We start from the raw sequence: 10786 nt of genomic DNA, 5'->3' as shown, positions 1-10786 counted from the left end.
CTCCGCCGGGCCGGCAGGGGGCGGGGCGGGCGCTTCCTGGCGGTGGCGGCGGCGGCGGAAGCGGCGGCGGCCGGGCTGGGCTGGGCTGGGCCGGGCCGGGCTCGGCTCTTGTGTCCCGAGGTGTCCCGCCGCCCCCAGGCCTCCCTCGGCGGCCGGCAGCATGTCGGTGGCGGGGCTGAAGAAGCAGTTCTACAAAGCGAGCCAGGTGAGGCACCGGCGACCCGCCACCCTCCCGCCGCGGCCCGGGGATGACCGGTCTTCCCTTCCCATCGCCGGCCGCTCTGCTTAGGGGACCTCTCCCTCCCCCCTTCCCGGTGCCGCCTGCCTGGTGGTTCCCTGATACCCGCTGTTAGCCCCTTCCCGGTATCTTGGCCCGTGTCTGCCGGGCATCGCCCCCCGGTACCACTGCCCGGTGACCCCTCGCTAATGCCTGGTGTTCCAGCTCGGCACTCCCCGGTCACACGCTTTCCTGCCAGTACCCAGTTCTCCAGGTGACCCCAGCACCCCCGGTTTTCCCCTCCCGGTGCCATCCCCGGGCCTGGTGTCCCGTGTCCCGTCCCCCCCCCCGCCCCCATCCCGAGTTGTGAGTGAGGCAGGGTGCCGCAGCCTCCACAGTGTTGGCCGCTCGGATGCTCCCAAAACGAAAAAAAAAAAAGGATTTTGGGGATCTGGGGCTGATCCCGTGCCCCGTGGACCGGGGCTGTTGGATGGACCTCGGCAGAGAATCGTGTCTGCTGCAGACCGGAGAGTCCTGGGGTTTGGGTGCCGGCTCTCCCTGAGATCCAGGTGGGTGTCGTGGTGGGGATGTGCTGCCCACCGTCCCCAAAACCATGTGTGCGACACAACGGAGGGACGGGTCCGGCCCACTCAGCCCCAGACCTGCGCTGGCTCTGTGGGCGGTTGTGGTGAAGCATTTCAACAGCTGAGATGCCCTTGGATTTTCTAAAAAAGAGCAGGATTTTAGGAGAAAAGCCTTGGAAGGTAGTGGCCTTGTGAAGTTCGAGGTCGTAGCTTGGAGTCACTGGCCCTGCTAACCTCGAATGGTAGCTGTGGCCTAAGCTCAGGAAACTCCCGCTTCCTGGAGAGCAGCTGGCAGCAGGACTGGGAAAAGATTTTGGGGTTGGTGAGGGAGCCTGGGGCCCCAGCTTGCATGGGAAATAGCTGGAAAAAACTTGTCAGATGTGTGATTTTTAGCTAAAAATTGATCCCGTAATTGATTGCTCCGGCAGTAAACAGTGAGTTTATGTCATCCTAAAGCGAAGATTATTAAGTATGGCTCCTCACAGCTTGGGAGGTTGCAGCTTTTCCCCCCAGACAAAGGAATCTGCTTCTAACAGGGTTCATAAACACCTTCTCCCTCACCCTGTGTGTGAAGGGTGGCCATTCCCGATCCCCCTGAGCAGAGTTATGCTTCGTCTGGCTTCTGAAAGCCACTGCAATCAACAGTTGTGATTTTTTAAAATGTATTTTTAGAATGATTCTGGAATTGCAAATACTGCTCTGTTCTTGCTGCTTTTCTTCCCCTGTTTTAAATTTAAGATTAATTTTGCACAGGTCTACCAACAGACTGTGTTTTCCAGGCACAAAGTTTAAACCCCTTTAAGCTCAGCCCAAGCATGTTTTCTACATGTGTCGCCTCCTTTCTTGGCCAGGTTTCCGAGAAAGCATTTTGCTTAAACAGCAAAGCAAAATAACAAATTCCTTAAGTCATTCCCCCACCCTCTTTCTTGCAAACCTCTATGTCGAGGGTTTTGTTTGGTTTTTTTTTTTGTTTGGTTTTTTTTTTTACGACTTCCATGGGAGAAGGTTGTGCTGAAAACTCAGTGTAGGAGGATTTTGCTGGCATGGATGTGCTGTGGTGATGTCGTGGGGCAATTAGAGGTGAAAGCTCATTGATGAGTCAGGAGAGGAGTGTTTTTAAGGTCTAAAACTGTCATTTTAAAACACCTGATGAAACCCTTCTTGGAGGGATTTATTGAAAAGTGAAATCATGTATGGTCTTTGGTGGGTTTTTTTTTTTCTGTTACAGATGTCTTTTTTTCTTAAAAGGAACCATTTTGGCTGCTTGTGGAAATATTAGACCTGGCACAGATGTCCAGGGAGAAGTAACTTGCTCAGTGTGCAGACTTGGTGGCCTGCCTGCCTTGTGCACGTACCTCACTTGGGCACTTAGGCTGTGTTCGGTGGCATGTTAAATTGGGACATAAGGTGCATTTACAACTGCATCGTGAGTTCTTTCATGGCTCTTGTTGCCACGAGAGTTTTGGGAACTGATTTAATCCAAAGAAGCTGGCTTTGATGTGAGGTTTTTTGCAGCAATATTGGTGAAGTGACTCTCTCTGCAGGGACAAGAGGGATGCAGTCCTCTTTTGGAGGCTGCCACTCCCTTTGCAGTGCCCTGGTGATGGGGACACAGGTATCTACACTTTAGAGATGCTTTAACTGCGAGTGACTGATTCCAATTTGGCCATTTTGCTTCTTCCTTCCTTCTCCCTTCCCTTTCCACCCTACTTCCCTCTCCCTCCATCAGTCCCACTCCTCGGCCACCCCTTGGCTGAAGGAGAGGAGGATTAGTTATTTTTTGGCTCCTTTAAAGCTATCAGATGCTGCCAAAACCAAACATGTGGAAGATCTTTCCTGAAATGTTATGTTTCATTCCACGTCTGTTGTTAATTGAAGGAAAAATGGAGCTGGAACCAGGGTCTGAAAGGCCCTCGGCAATGCTGGAGTGGCAGGTTTGGGATCCCACCTACCTCCCCACGCAACAAGGGGGCCAGTTCAGCCTCCTTGGTAGCCGGAGGGAGCAGAGCTTGGCTCGTGGGCTTCTGCCATCCGATTCCTGCAAGCCCACATCTTCCCTGGGTGAGGCAGCTGGGCACCCGCACACAGGAAAGAGCCAAGCTAGCATCCTGCAAAAAAAAAGAAAAGTCACACTGGCAAATGCTGCAGATGATGAGCAGTTCTGTGTGCATCCAGAACAGGTTTTGCTAGTTCATAGCAAAATGTTCTTTTAAAAAAAAAAAAACATTCTTGCCAAAGGAAGGAGGAGAAACAACAGCAGCAGCTTCGAGCTGCAGGGTGGTGAGCTGGGAGCAGGGTGGGAAGTCCCTGCCTGCAAGGTGTGAGACTTTCCAGTCCTGGGCTCCATCCAGCCTTGGTCCGTCAGCATCCACTCAGGAATTTGCTGGAGCAAATTCTGGTGTAGAAATGGCTTCATTTGCACCGCTTGCTTTTTATACAGACTGGTGTAAGTCCTAAAAGCCTGCAAAACTTTCCATTAACCGCTGTGTAGGACAGGCTGCATAAGCAGGTCAGCTGGCTGCGCCGTTCCTGGGGGAATCTGGTGCTTACTGAGTGTGAGTGGGTTTGTCTCTACTTGCACATAGTGCAGCAGCCCTGCCTGCACCAGCAGGTTTATCAGCCACCAGTTTGAAGGGACAAGCCCTAGGGTGGAGGCGGTGCTGTTGTGATACGGTGGTAGTAAACATGTCCCCTCCCTCTGTGACAGCAGGACTGTTATACGCCACAGCCCTCTTGCTCTGGGGACAGGTCTAATCTGGGGAGTGATGTGTGGTGTCCTTAGCTGTGGCTGTAGCCCGCATTGGTGTGGTATTGTCGTGGTGCGGCTGCTTTGGGAGCTGCCCCATGGATGTGGGGAGCCGGTGCAGGGAGCATCTCTCTACTGGACAAGGCAGACAGGCTGCTCTGCTGTGGGTAGTTGTGGCTCAGCGAGTGACCGAGGCACAGCAAGAATGAGCTTGCCAAATGCTGTCATTTCAGGTAAAATGGAGCCCTTCTGGGAACACAAGACCTTTTTTTGTTTTGTACACTGGTGATTTGCCTTGGGAAGCAGACTCAGTCCAGGCAAGGGAAGAGTGTCATGTTTTTAAACTGGGCTGGTATTCAGCCTTGGGCACTGCTGTCATCTCGAACAGGATTAATGTGCTCCCAAAGCTAGTGTGGTCCAAGTCTAAACCCTGCTAGGCCTGCCTGGGCTTAGAAACCAGGGTAGCAAGTGGTGGCTCATGCCCTGCTGTGCCTGACGAGTACTGGCCCGAGATGCAGATCGGCAACCTCCTCCTCCCCATGCAAAGTACAAAAGCCATTTTCCGAGAGGAGGAGAGGTGTGTGCTAATTAAAGCTAGCAAGCCCTTGACATGCCGGCTTTTTCCTGAGTTTGATGACTGCTCTCAAGGCTTCTGAAGATATTTTTGAACATGAATAGCTAGCGCTTGCTTTCTGCCTGGCCCAAGAGCCTGGGATATGCTCTGTAGCCTCCAACAGCCATTTCAGCCCAGGAGGACCACGCAATTCCCAAGCTCCGTACATCGCCAATGTACACTTTCTGGCCAGTTGTTAATGAGCCCTAAGAGCTTCCCCGCAGCTTGGCGCCCAGGTGGTGTGATGTGATGGCATCCGATCAGAAGGCTGAGGCAGAGGAGTCTGCTCCTAGAGACACTGGATGGGGACTGTGATGAGGGACACGGCACAGCTGGCAAGCAGGGATGGCAATTCTCCCTTTTTTTTTGGGCGGGGGGGGGCTTGGCTGTGCTGGATTGGGATTTCCTCTGTTTCTCTTTGCATGAAGTTCTTTCTGAGGTGGCTTTGTGCTGTGCTTTCAAATGTGGGGCTTTTTCTCCCTTTCCCAGATGATACCTTTTAACAGCTACCTTTTATTTTTTAAAGAATGTCAGTCCTCCTAGCATCTGGCTCTGTGGAGCTTTCTCTCTTGTAGCCATAACGTGCCTTTTGGCTTGCTGCCTTTGCTCTGTGCACAGGTGGGTGGTGGGTTTATCTGGACATCACAGATGTGCTGTGCAGCACAGGATTTCCTGCTGGAAGAGAAATGGGAAGTGCAGCATGCAGGGTAACCTTCCACGTGGAAAACAAAACCCACAAGACCCTCTCCCAGGCCAGAGCTTGTCTGTTGGTGCCCTGTCTTGCTGCAGATGGTTTTGATTGTGGCTGCCCTCCAGCTCTAGCTTGTTCCTGCTCTGGTAGAAGCTGACAAATCCTGAGTTTGCCTGCACATTTTCACTCAAACTCGCCACTGCTGGAATTTAAACCTTGAATGGTGTCAGGCTGGAGAGGAACTGTGGAGCCAGGAGAGCAGAAGGTCATTATTGCAGTTACAACTGCAGGGCAGTTATCGCAGCAACAAAGAGATTATAGAATCACGGAATGATTTGGGTTGGAACAGACCTTTAAAGCCCATCTAGTCCAACCCCCCTGCCAGGAGCAGGGACATCTCCAACCAGATCAGGTTGCTCAGACCCCTGTCCAACCTGGCCTTGAATGTTTCCAGGGATGGGACATCCACAAATTCTCTGGGCAACCTGTGCCAGCGTTCCACTACCCTCAGTGTGAAAAATTTCTTCCTTATATCTAGGATCTTCTAAATCTACTAGATCTTCAGCTGTTGCAGCTTTTTGGCCAGTGGATGCGAGTTAAAGCTCTTAGGACAATGCCGGTGCCCAGAGACATTAAAGGGGGGCACAGCTCCCCGGGACGGGACGGTCTCTGCTCTGCAGTGGCATCAGAACTTCATACTGACTTGTCTTGAATGCTCCAGCAAAGCCAAGAGTGGACCCAAGATGCTCTGTGCGGTGGCTTTTCTCCTTTCGCAGACTGCTGAGGTGAGAGGTGAAAACGTGTGCAGGCAGCGGTTGGGCAGGGCAGTGGGGCTGATGCCCCGTCCATGGCTGAAATCCTAGGGGAGCCCTAGCTGGTGCATTGGGGCTGAGACTTTACCCAGGAGAGCACCCAGAGCTTCCAGTGGAGGATCCAGGCACCCGAGGTGGGGTTGAGGTGCTATTTTGGGCTCACATGTTCTTTTTGAGCTGTTCTGGTGAATTTTGCACACCCACGCTGTCCCACCAGCAAGCGAGTTGGCCTCAGCGGCAGGGTCCGAGGAGCGGGAGTTGATGCTGGGACCAGGTCGCTCCTTGGCTTTTCGGCTGCAGCAGTGACAGTGCTTTGATGATGAGGGCAGAATGAGGACTGAGTGGCGTGATGGCACAATGAGCAGGTAATTCTGGAGGAGGTAGTTGGCAGTATCAGACTCTAAGTTCCTTGTCTGCTATAAATGGGAATTTGAACTGGAGAGTCAAGGGATTTTGCTGATTTTCGCCAGCCTGACCTTCACTCCCACAGCACCTGGTGTTTGCTGTATTAATATTAACCTGGGTTGGAGTCCTCTGCAGCCTCCCTACATTGTCTTTCAATATTAATCTGCTCCTGAGGCTGGAGGAAAGCCAGATTACTCGGGCGCGGTGCGATGTCCCACTTGCTCAGCTTGCCAGCCAGGTTAGGCAGTCAGCCTGAGCATCCTGGCCTGACACCCTGAAGCCCCGAGCGGTTTGCTATCCCTGGAGATGGCTGTTATAGTGATGTGTTTGTTTACAGATCCATGTATGGCAGGTGAAAAATTAGAGGAGGACACGTGCACTCTGCTTTCAGCAAACCTCTGAGTGAAGGGGACTAGACCTTCTTCTAGCATATTCATCTTGTAGCCTAAGTGATGATGACTGAGTACTTGCAGAGATGCCTGCTCTCATGTCTAGCTGAAATGACTGCACCTAGAATATTTTGATATTAACTCCCTCTCCTTTTCTTGCATGATTTGTCGTCAATGAAATGCCTGGCATGGCAGTGTTATTTGGCTGGTTAATCATTGTCGGAGTTGAGCTGAGCAGCAGCGTAACGGAGCAGTTTTCAGCTTTTCTAAGTATTGTTCAGCCTGTCCGGAGTCTCAGGCAGGAGATGACTCGTGTCTCTGCATCAGTTACTTTAACGTGGCTTTTTTATTTCCTTTTAAGATTGCTTTCACAACCATTGGGCTCTAATAGTAACAAGAAGTAAGATTCTTGGAAGGCAAAGACAGAACACAGAGGTGGAAAACTCCAGCTCTCTGTACCCTGCTCCGTTTGCTGCCCTCCTTGTTTCTAATGTCAAACAGGGAAAGTGCTGCCCTGTGTTTGCAGATGGGGAAATCTGGGACATGGGAAGGATATGCGACTCGGGGGGAATTGTGCGGTATTAGCAGTGCTGGTTCCTTGTCGTCATCTCGCTCTGCGTGGTGGTGCCTGCCCGCCTGCCTCAGGGCTTTCTGTCTAAAATTATCTTTTTATCTGACCGTCTGTTTTCACAGGTTATGGGTGAACTATTGAAAGTGAACGGTGCCGAGGGGGATGATTTTTGGATGCGGTGGAAGGAAATCCTTCCTCCCCCTTCTCCCTGCCAATACTTTCCTCCTGGGAAAGAGCGAAATAGGAATGAGATCAGGCAGGCTGGTTTGTAAAAGCTGATTCATTTCTTTAGCATTTTTTTTTTGTTCCTTCTCTCCCCCATCCCTACGTATGCCAGCACCTTTTGCCAGGGCTCACAACCCCATCCAAGCCCCAGGTGGTAAAACCAGAGGGATGGCAGCCCGTGCTGTGAGCAGGGTAGCTCCTCCTGCCAGAGACAGCAGAAATACCGATGTAAAAATCAAAACTGCAGGCTGCCTTGGTGGGCTTGGTGCCCCTTGGGGAGGGAATTTGTGTGCAGTGGGGTGTGAGGGATTATTACAAGACCAGAGCCTGAAAGCCTGAAGCATGGATGTTGCTATCCCTTCTGGAGAATGCTGCTGGCTTGCACCATTCCCAAGCCAAACTACCAGAAAGACTAGAAATAAAGTAAATCCCTAATCCAGAAGGTCTTGGGTTTGTAATGGCAGCTGAACTCATTCACATGGAAACTCAGTGATGCATCTAGGCACTGATGCTGTTTCATAAGACTCCCGTGTTGCAGAGGCATGTGCTTGTGGTCCTCTCCATCTTTTTAATTGCACTAATTAAATCATTAGCCTGAACTGTGAAGTCAAGGGCCTGGAGATGGAGCATGCGTGAGGTTGCTCCCGTCAATGGGGGTGACTTTTTCTGCAGATCTGCTCCCTCCTAGGTGGTGTCTGTGTTTCCCCACCATATTCGTGTCTCGGCCTTCCCCCACGGAGCAGATGAGTCTCTGTGCAGAGCTGAAATGGATGGGGAAAGATCCAGGCTCGTTGGGTTGGGAAAACTCCACAGCATTGCTTGGCTTCTCTTTTCATAAGCTGCTGTATCGTGACTTAGGGGAAGGTTCAGCCCCTCTTGGCCTCTCCCTGTGATTATAAAAGTGATAATTAATTTTTTTTTTTAAAAAGTTTCTTCTTCACCTTGCCCTTCCATGCCTTTAGTCAGTGATCCCATGGCTTTCAGGAACAGGTTCCTGTTGGCAGGAAAGGGCCATGTTTGGCCCAAGCTAGGGGGAGAAATCTTGGGATCCCCTCCAGCTGCCGCATGGTTTAATTGCTGGATGTGGTTTGACAGTTGTTCCTGGGAGTGCTGGTCATCAAGAGAGAGTCTGGGCTGCTCTTGCTTCCAAGAAAAGCCCTCTAGCCCATGGCATGTGTAATTAGCTTCGTTGCTGATACCTCATTAATAGAAATAGTCTTTTTTTCTTTTGAAGCCACTGGGAATTTTAGAATCTTCCTATCTCGTATTAACTGGCTATTAATAAAGTTCATGATACTGTCACTAATTAGATTGCTTTTCTGCTCAAAAAAAACCCCAACTTAAACTCATCTTCATAATGAAATTCTGTCTTTCAGACAGAAGATAAAATTTGCATGACTAAAGCTTTAAAGGGCTTTTTCTAATAGAGAAAATGCTTCATAATTCATCCTAGAGTTTGAAAACCAGGCTGTATCTTCCTGTTGGCCCAGACTTTATTAATCAATGATTATTTATTAACCACTTTCTTGACCAAATCTGTTTTGGCTTTACAGGACTAGCTCTAGTTAAGCTGAATCTTATCACCTTTGTGATGAAAAATGCAGAAGAACGGTGACCTGTGTACAAAGAAAATCCAGTGTGTAAGAAGGCGCTGTTCTTGCCAAAAGGGTTTTGTTTTTTTTGTTTTTTTGTTTTTTTGTCCCCCGGTCTTCTTCACTGTAAGCTCCGTAATGGAGCATTTAGAAAACATCTTGGTCATTGCTGGCGCGTGTCTGTGCACATGTTTTTAGGTAGATTGAGGGGGCATTGGGCAGGCATAAATCTAGAGCGCCAGATGTTGGTGTAGTTATTCTCATAGGAAAGATCCTCCTAATTGTATTGGGTGAATTTTAAAGACCAAAGGAATCTACACTTTTGTGCTTGACAGAGATTACATAATCTGAATGTTATCTACTGGAATTTCTGGTGCACTTACTGCTCGGTCTGCAGGGCAGAAAGGCAATAGCAATGCATCTGCAGAGTAAAAGCAAACTGCGAAGTGCTGGGAAGAATTTTTTTCACACTTAAACCATTCTGAAATTAGTATTAGCAAGTGTTAATGAAAAGAAAAAGCAGCAAGAAAAAAAAAAAAAGGGTTCATTTTACTTGGGCTGGAAGCATGACAGAGTACCTGGATGCGGGGAAGGCCTCCGTACAGAGCTCCTGGAGGAACTGTGATGCAGGAGCAGGAGTTTGATCTGGTCCAGTACACTGTTGCTGTATTGCTCCTGGCAGTCTTATGGACGTCTGTTTGCTCATTCCCACTCTCCTTTTCCTTAGGATGCTGTGCTCTGGTCTGATAGCCACTAAGCTTTTCCTAGTATTCAAATTAATAAGGAAAACACGTGTTTATAGTGTTCTCAATAATTTCTCTCCCTCTTTGATGTTTGTGTATGCTGAGATATCGCTAGGTCCATGCTGGAGTTTTCACTTGGCCAACGCTGTCTGTGTTAAATGTGCTCTGCATGGGGCTCTCTCTGCTCTCTCCAAGTCAGGAAGAGGGCTTTTTGCCTTTCCTCTGATGGAGTTGAGCTCCTGCCTGAGCTCAGTGTCTTCTTTGATCTCCGTTCTGTCTGTAAACCTGCCTAGAAACTCACTTTGACTCTTCCCTGAACTCATTAACGCTGTCTGACACCCAAAACTGAATGCAGCTGTGACTAAACTTTTTGGGTAATTGCTCTACGTGTCCCATCAGCCTGGTTTGGTCTCATCATGCTGCAAATCTGGAGTTTCTTCTGTCTCCTTCCAAGTTCCTTGATAGTCTTCGGGTTCTTTTGCTGTTTGAGATTTTTTTTCTGGGTGATGCCAGTTAGCGTTGTGCACTCTGGGGAGGTGTTTTTTCGTCTGTCTTGGTTTCCACAGGAGCAGAAATCCCATCTGCTGCTTCTTTGCAAGCTGTCCTGCACCTTTGGCATTTTCACCAGGGACGTACAGGTGTCCTAACTCCTCCTGTTCCATTTTTTTCCCTTGCTTTTTGTGAAATCCTTAGGAATGGCATGCAGGCAGACTGTTGTGGCTGATCCTCCATATGCTGACCAAAGGACAGAGCTGCTGGGTGCTCTGCCTCAGTTTGTCATTGAAGCTTTGCAAAAAAGGAAACGGAGGATTGCAATTACTGAGGCACTTCTAGTGCTTTCTACTTTTGTTTCACATCTAATGAGCAGCCACAAGTCCCAAATGCAAGCAGCCGCTCATCTTTTTCCCCTGGGTCTGCAAAGGTCGGGTGGAGTTGCTGAGGAATGATGGCTCAGCAGCTTTGCAAAAGTCAGACTGTGATTCACTAAGGCTCTTCGGAGATTGGATGTAGGGAGGTTGGGCAGGAAATATGAATGCAAGGCAAATACTCCGCATTTCTCCTCGGCTTATTGGACTTCCTCTGAATTGCTGTAGTCACTACAAGTGGCTGAGGAGAAGAGCATTGCTGGGGAAGAGAGGAAAGCTGCGGCTTTTTTCCATACGTATTTTTGTTTTCCCTATTAACTTGACCCTTTTTT

General features: G+C 49.7%; 1 protein-coding gene across 2 annotated transcripts in view; it reads left to right on the top strand.

Moving 5' to 3' along the window:
- The first annotated feature begins 72 nt into the window (after positions 1–72).
- Positions 73–10786, top strand: part of SH3GL1 (SH3 domain containing GRB2 like 1, endophilin A2) — a 30542-nt gene continuing 19828 nt past the window's right edge. For both annotated transcript variants that reach the window (XM_086767103.1, XM_086767102.1), the window contains exon 1: positions 73–205. In XM_086767103.1, coding sequence (XP_086623229.1) covers positions 161–205 — 45 coding nt within the window. In that variant the 5' untranslated portion in view covers positions 73–160. The remainder of the gene's footprint in view (positions 206–10786) is intronic.

The sequence above is a fragment of the Chlamydotis macqueenii genome, chromosome 26 (genome assembly GCF_036417535.1).
Source record: "Chlamydotis macqueenii isolate bChlMac1 chromosome 26, bChlMac1.mat, whole genome shotgun sequence".
Classification (NCBI taxonomy): domain Eukaryota; kingdom Metazoa; phylum Chordata; class Aves; order Otidiformes; family Otididae; genus Chlamydotis; species Chlamydotis macqueenii.
Note: the sequence above shows the minus strand (reverse complement) of the source record. Positions and strands in the feature narration are given on the sequence as shown.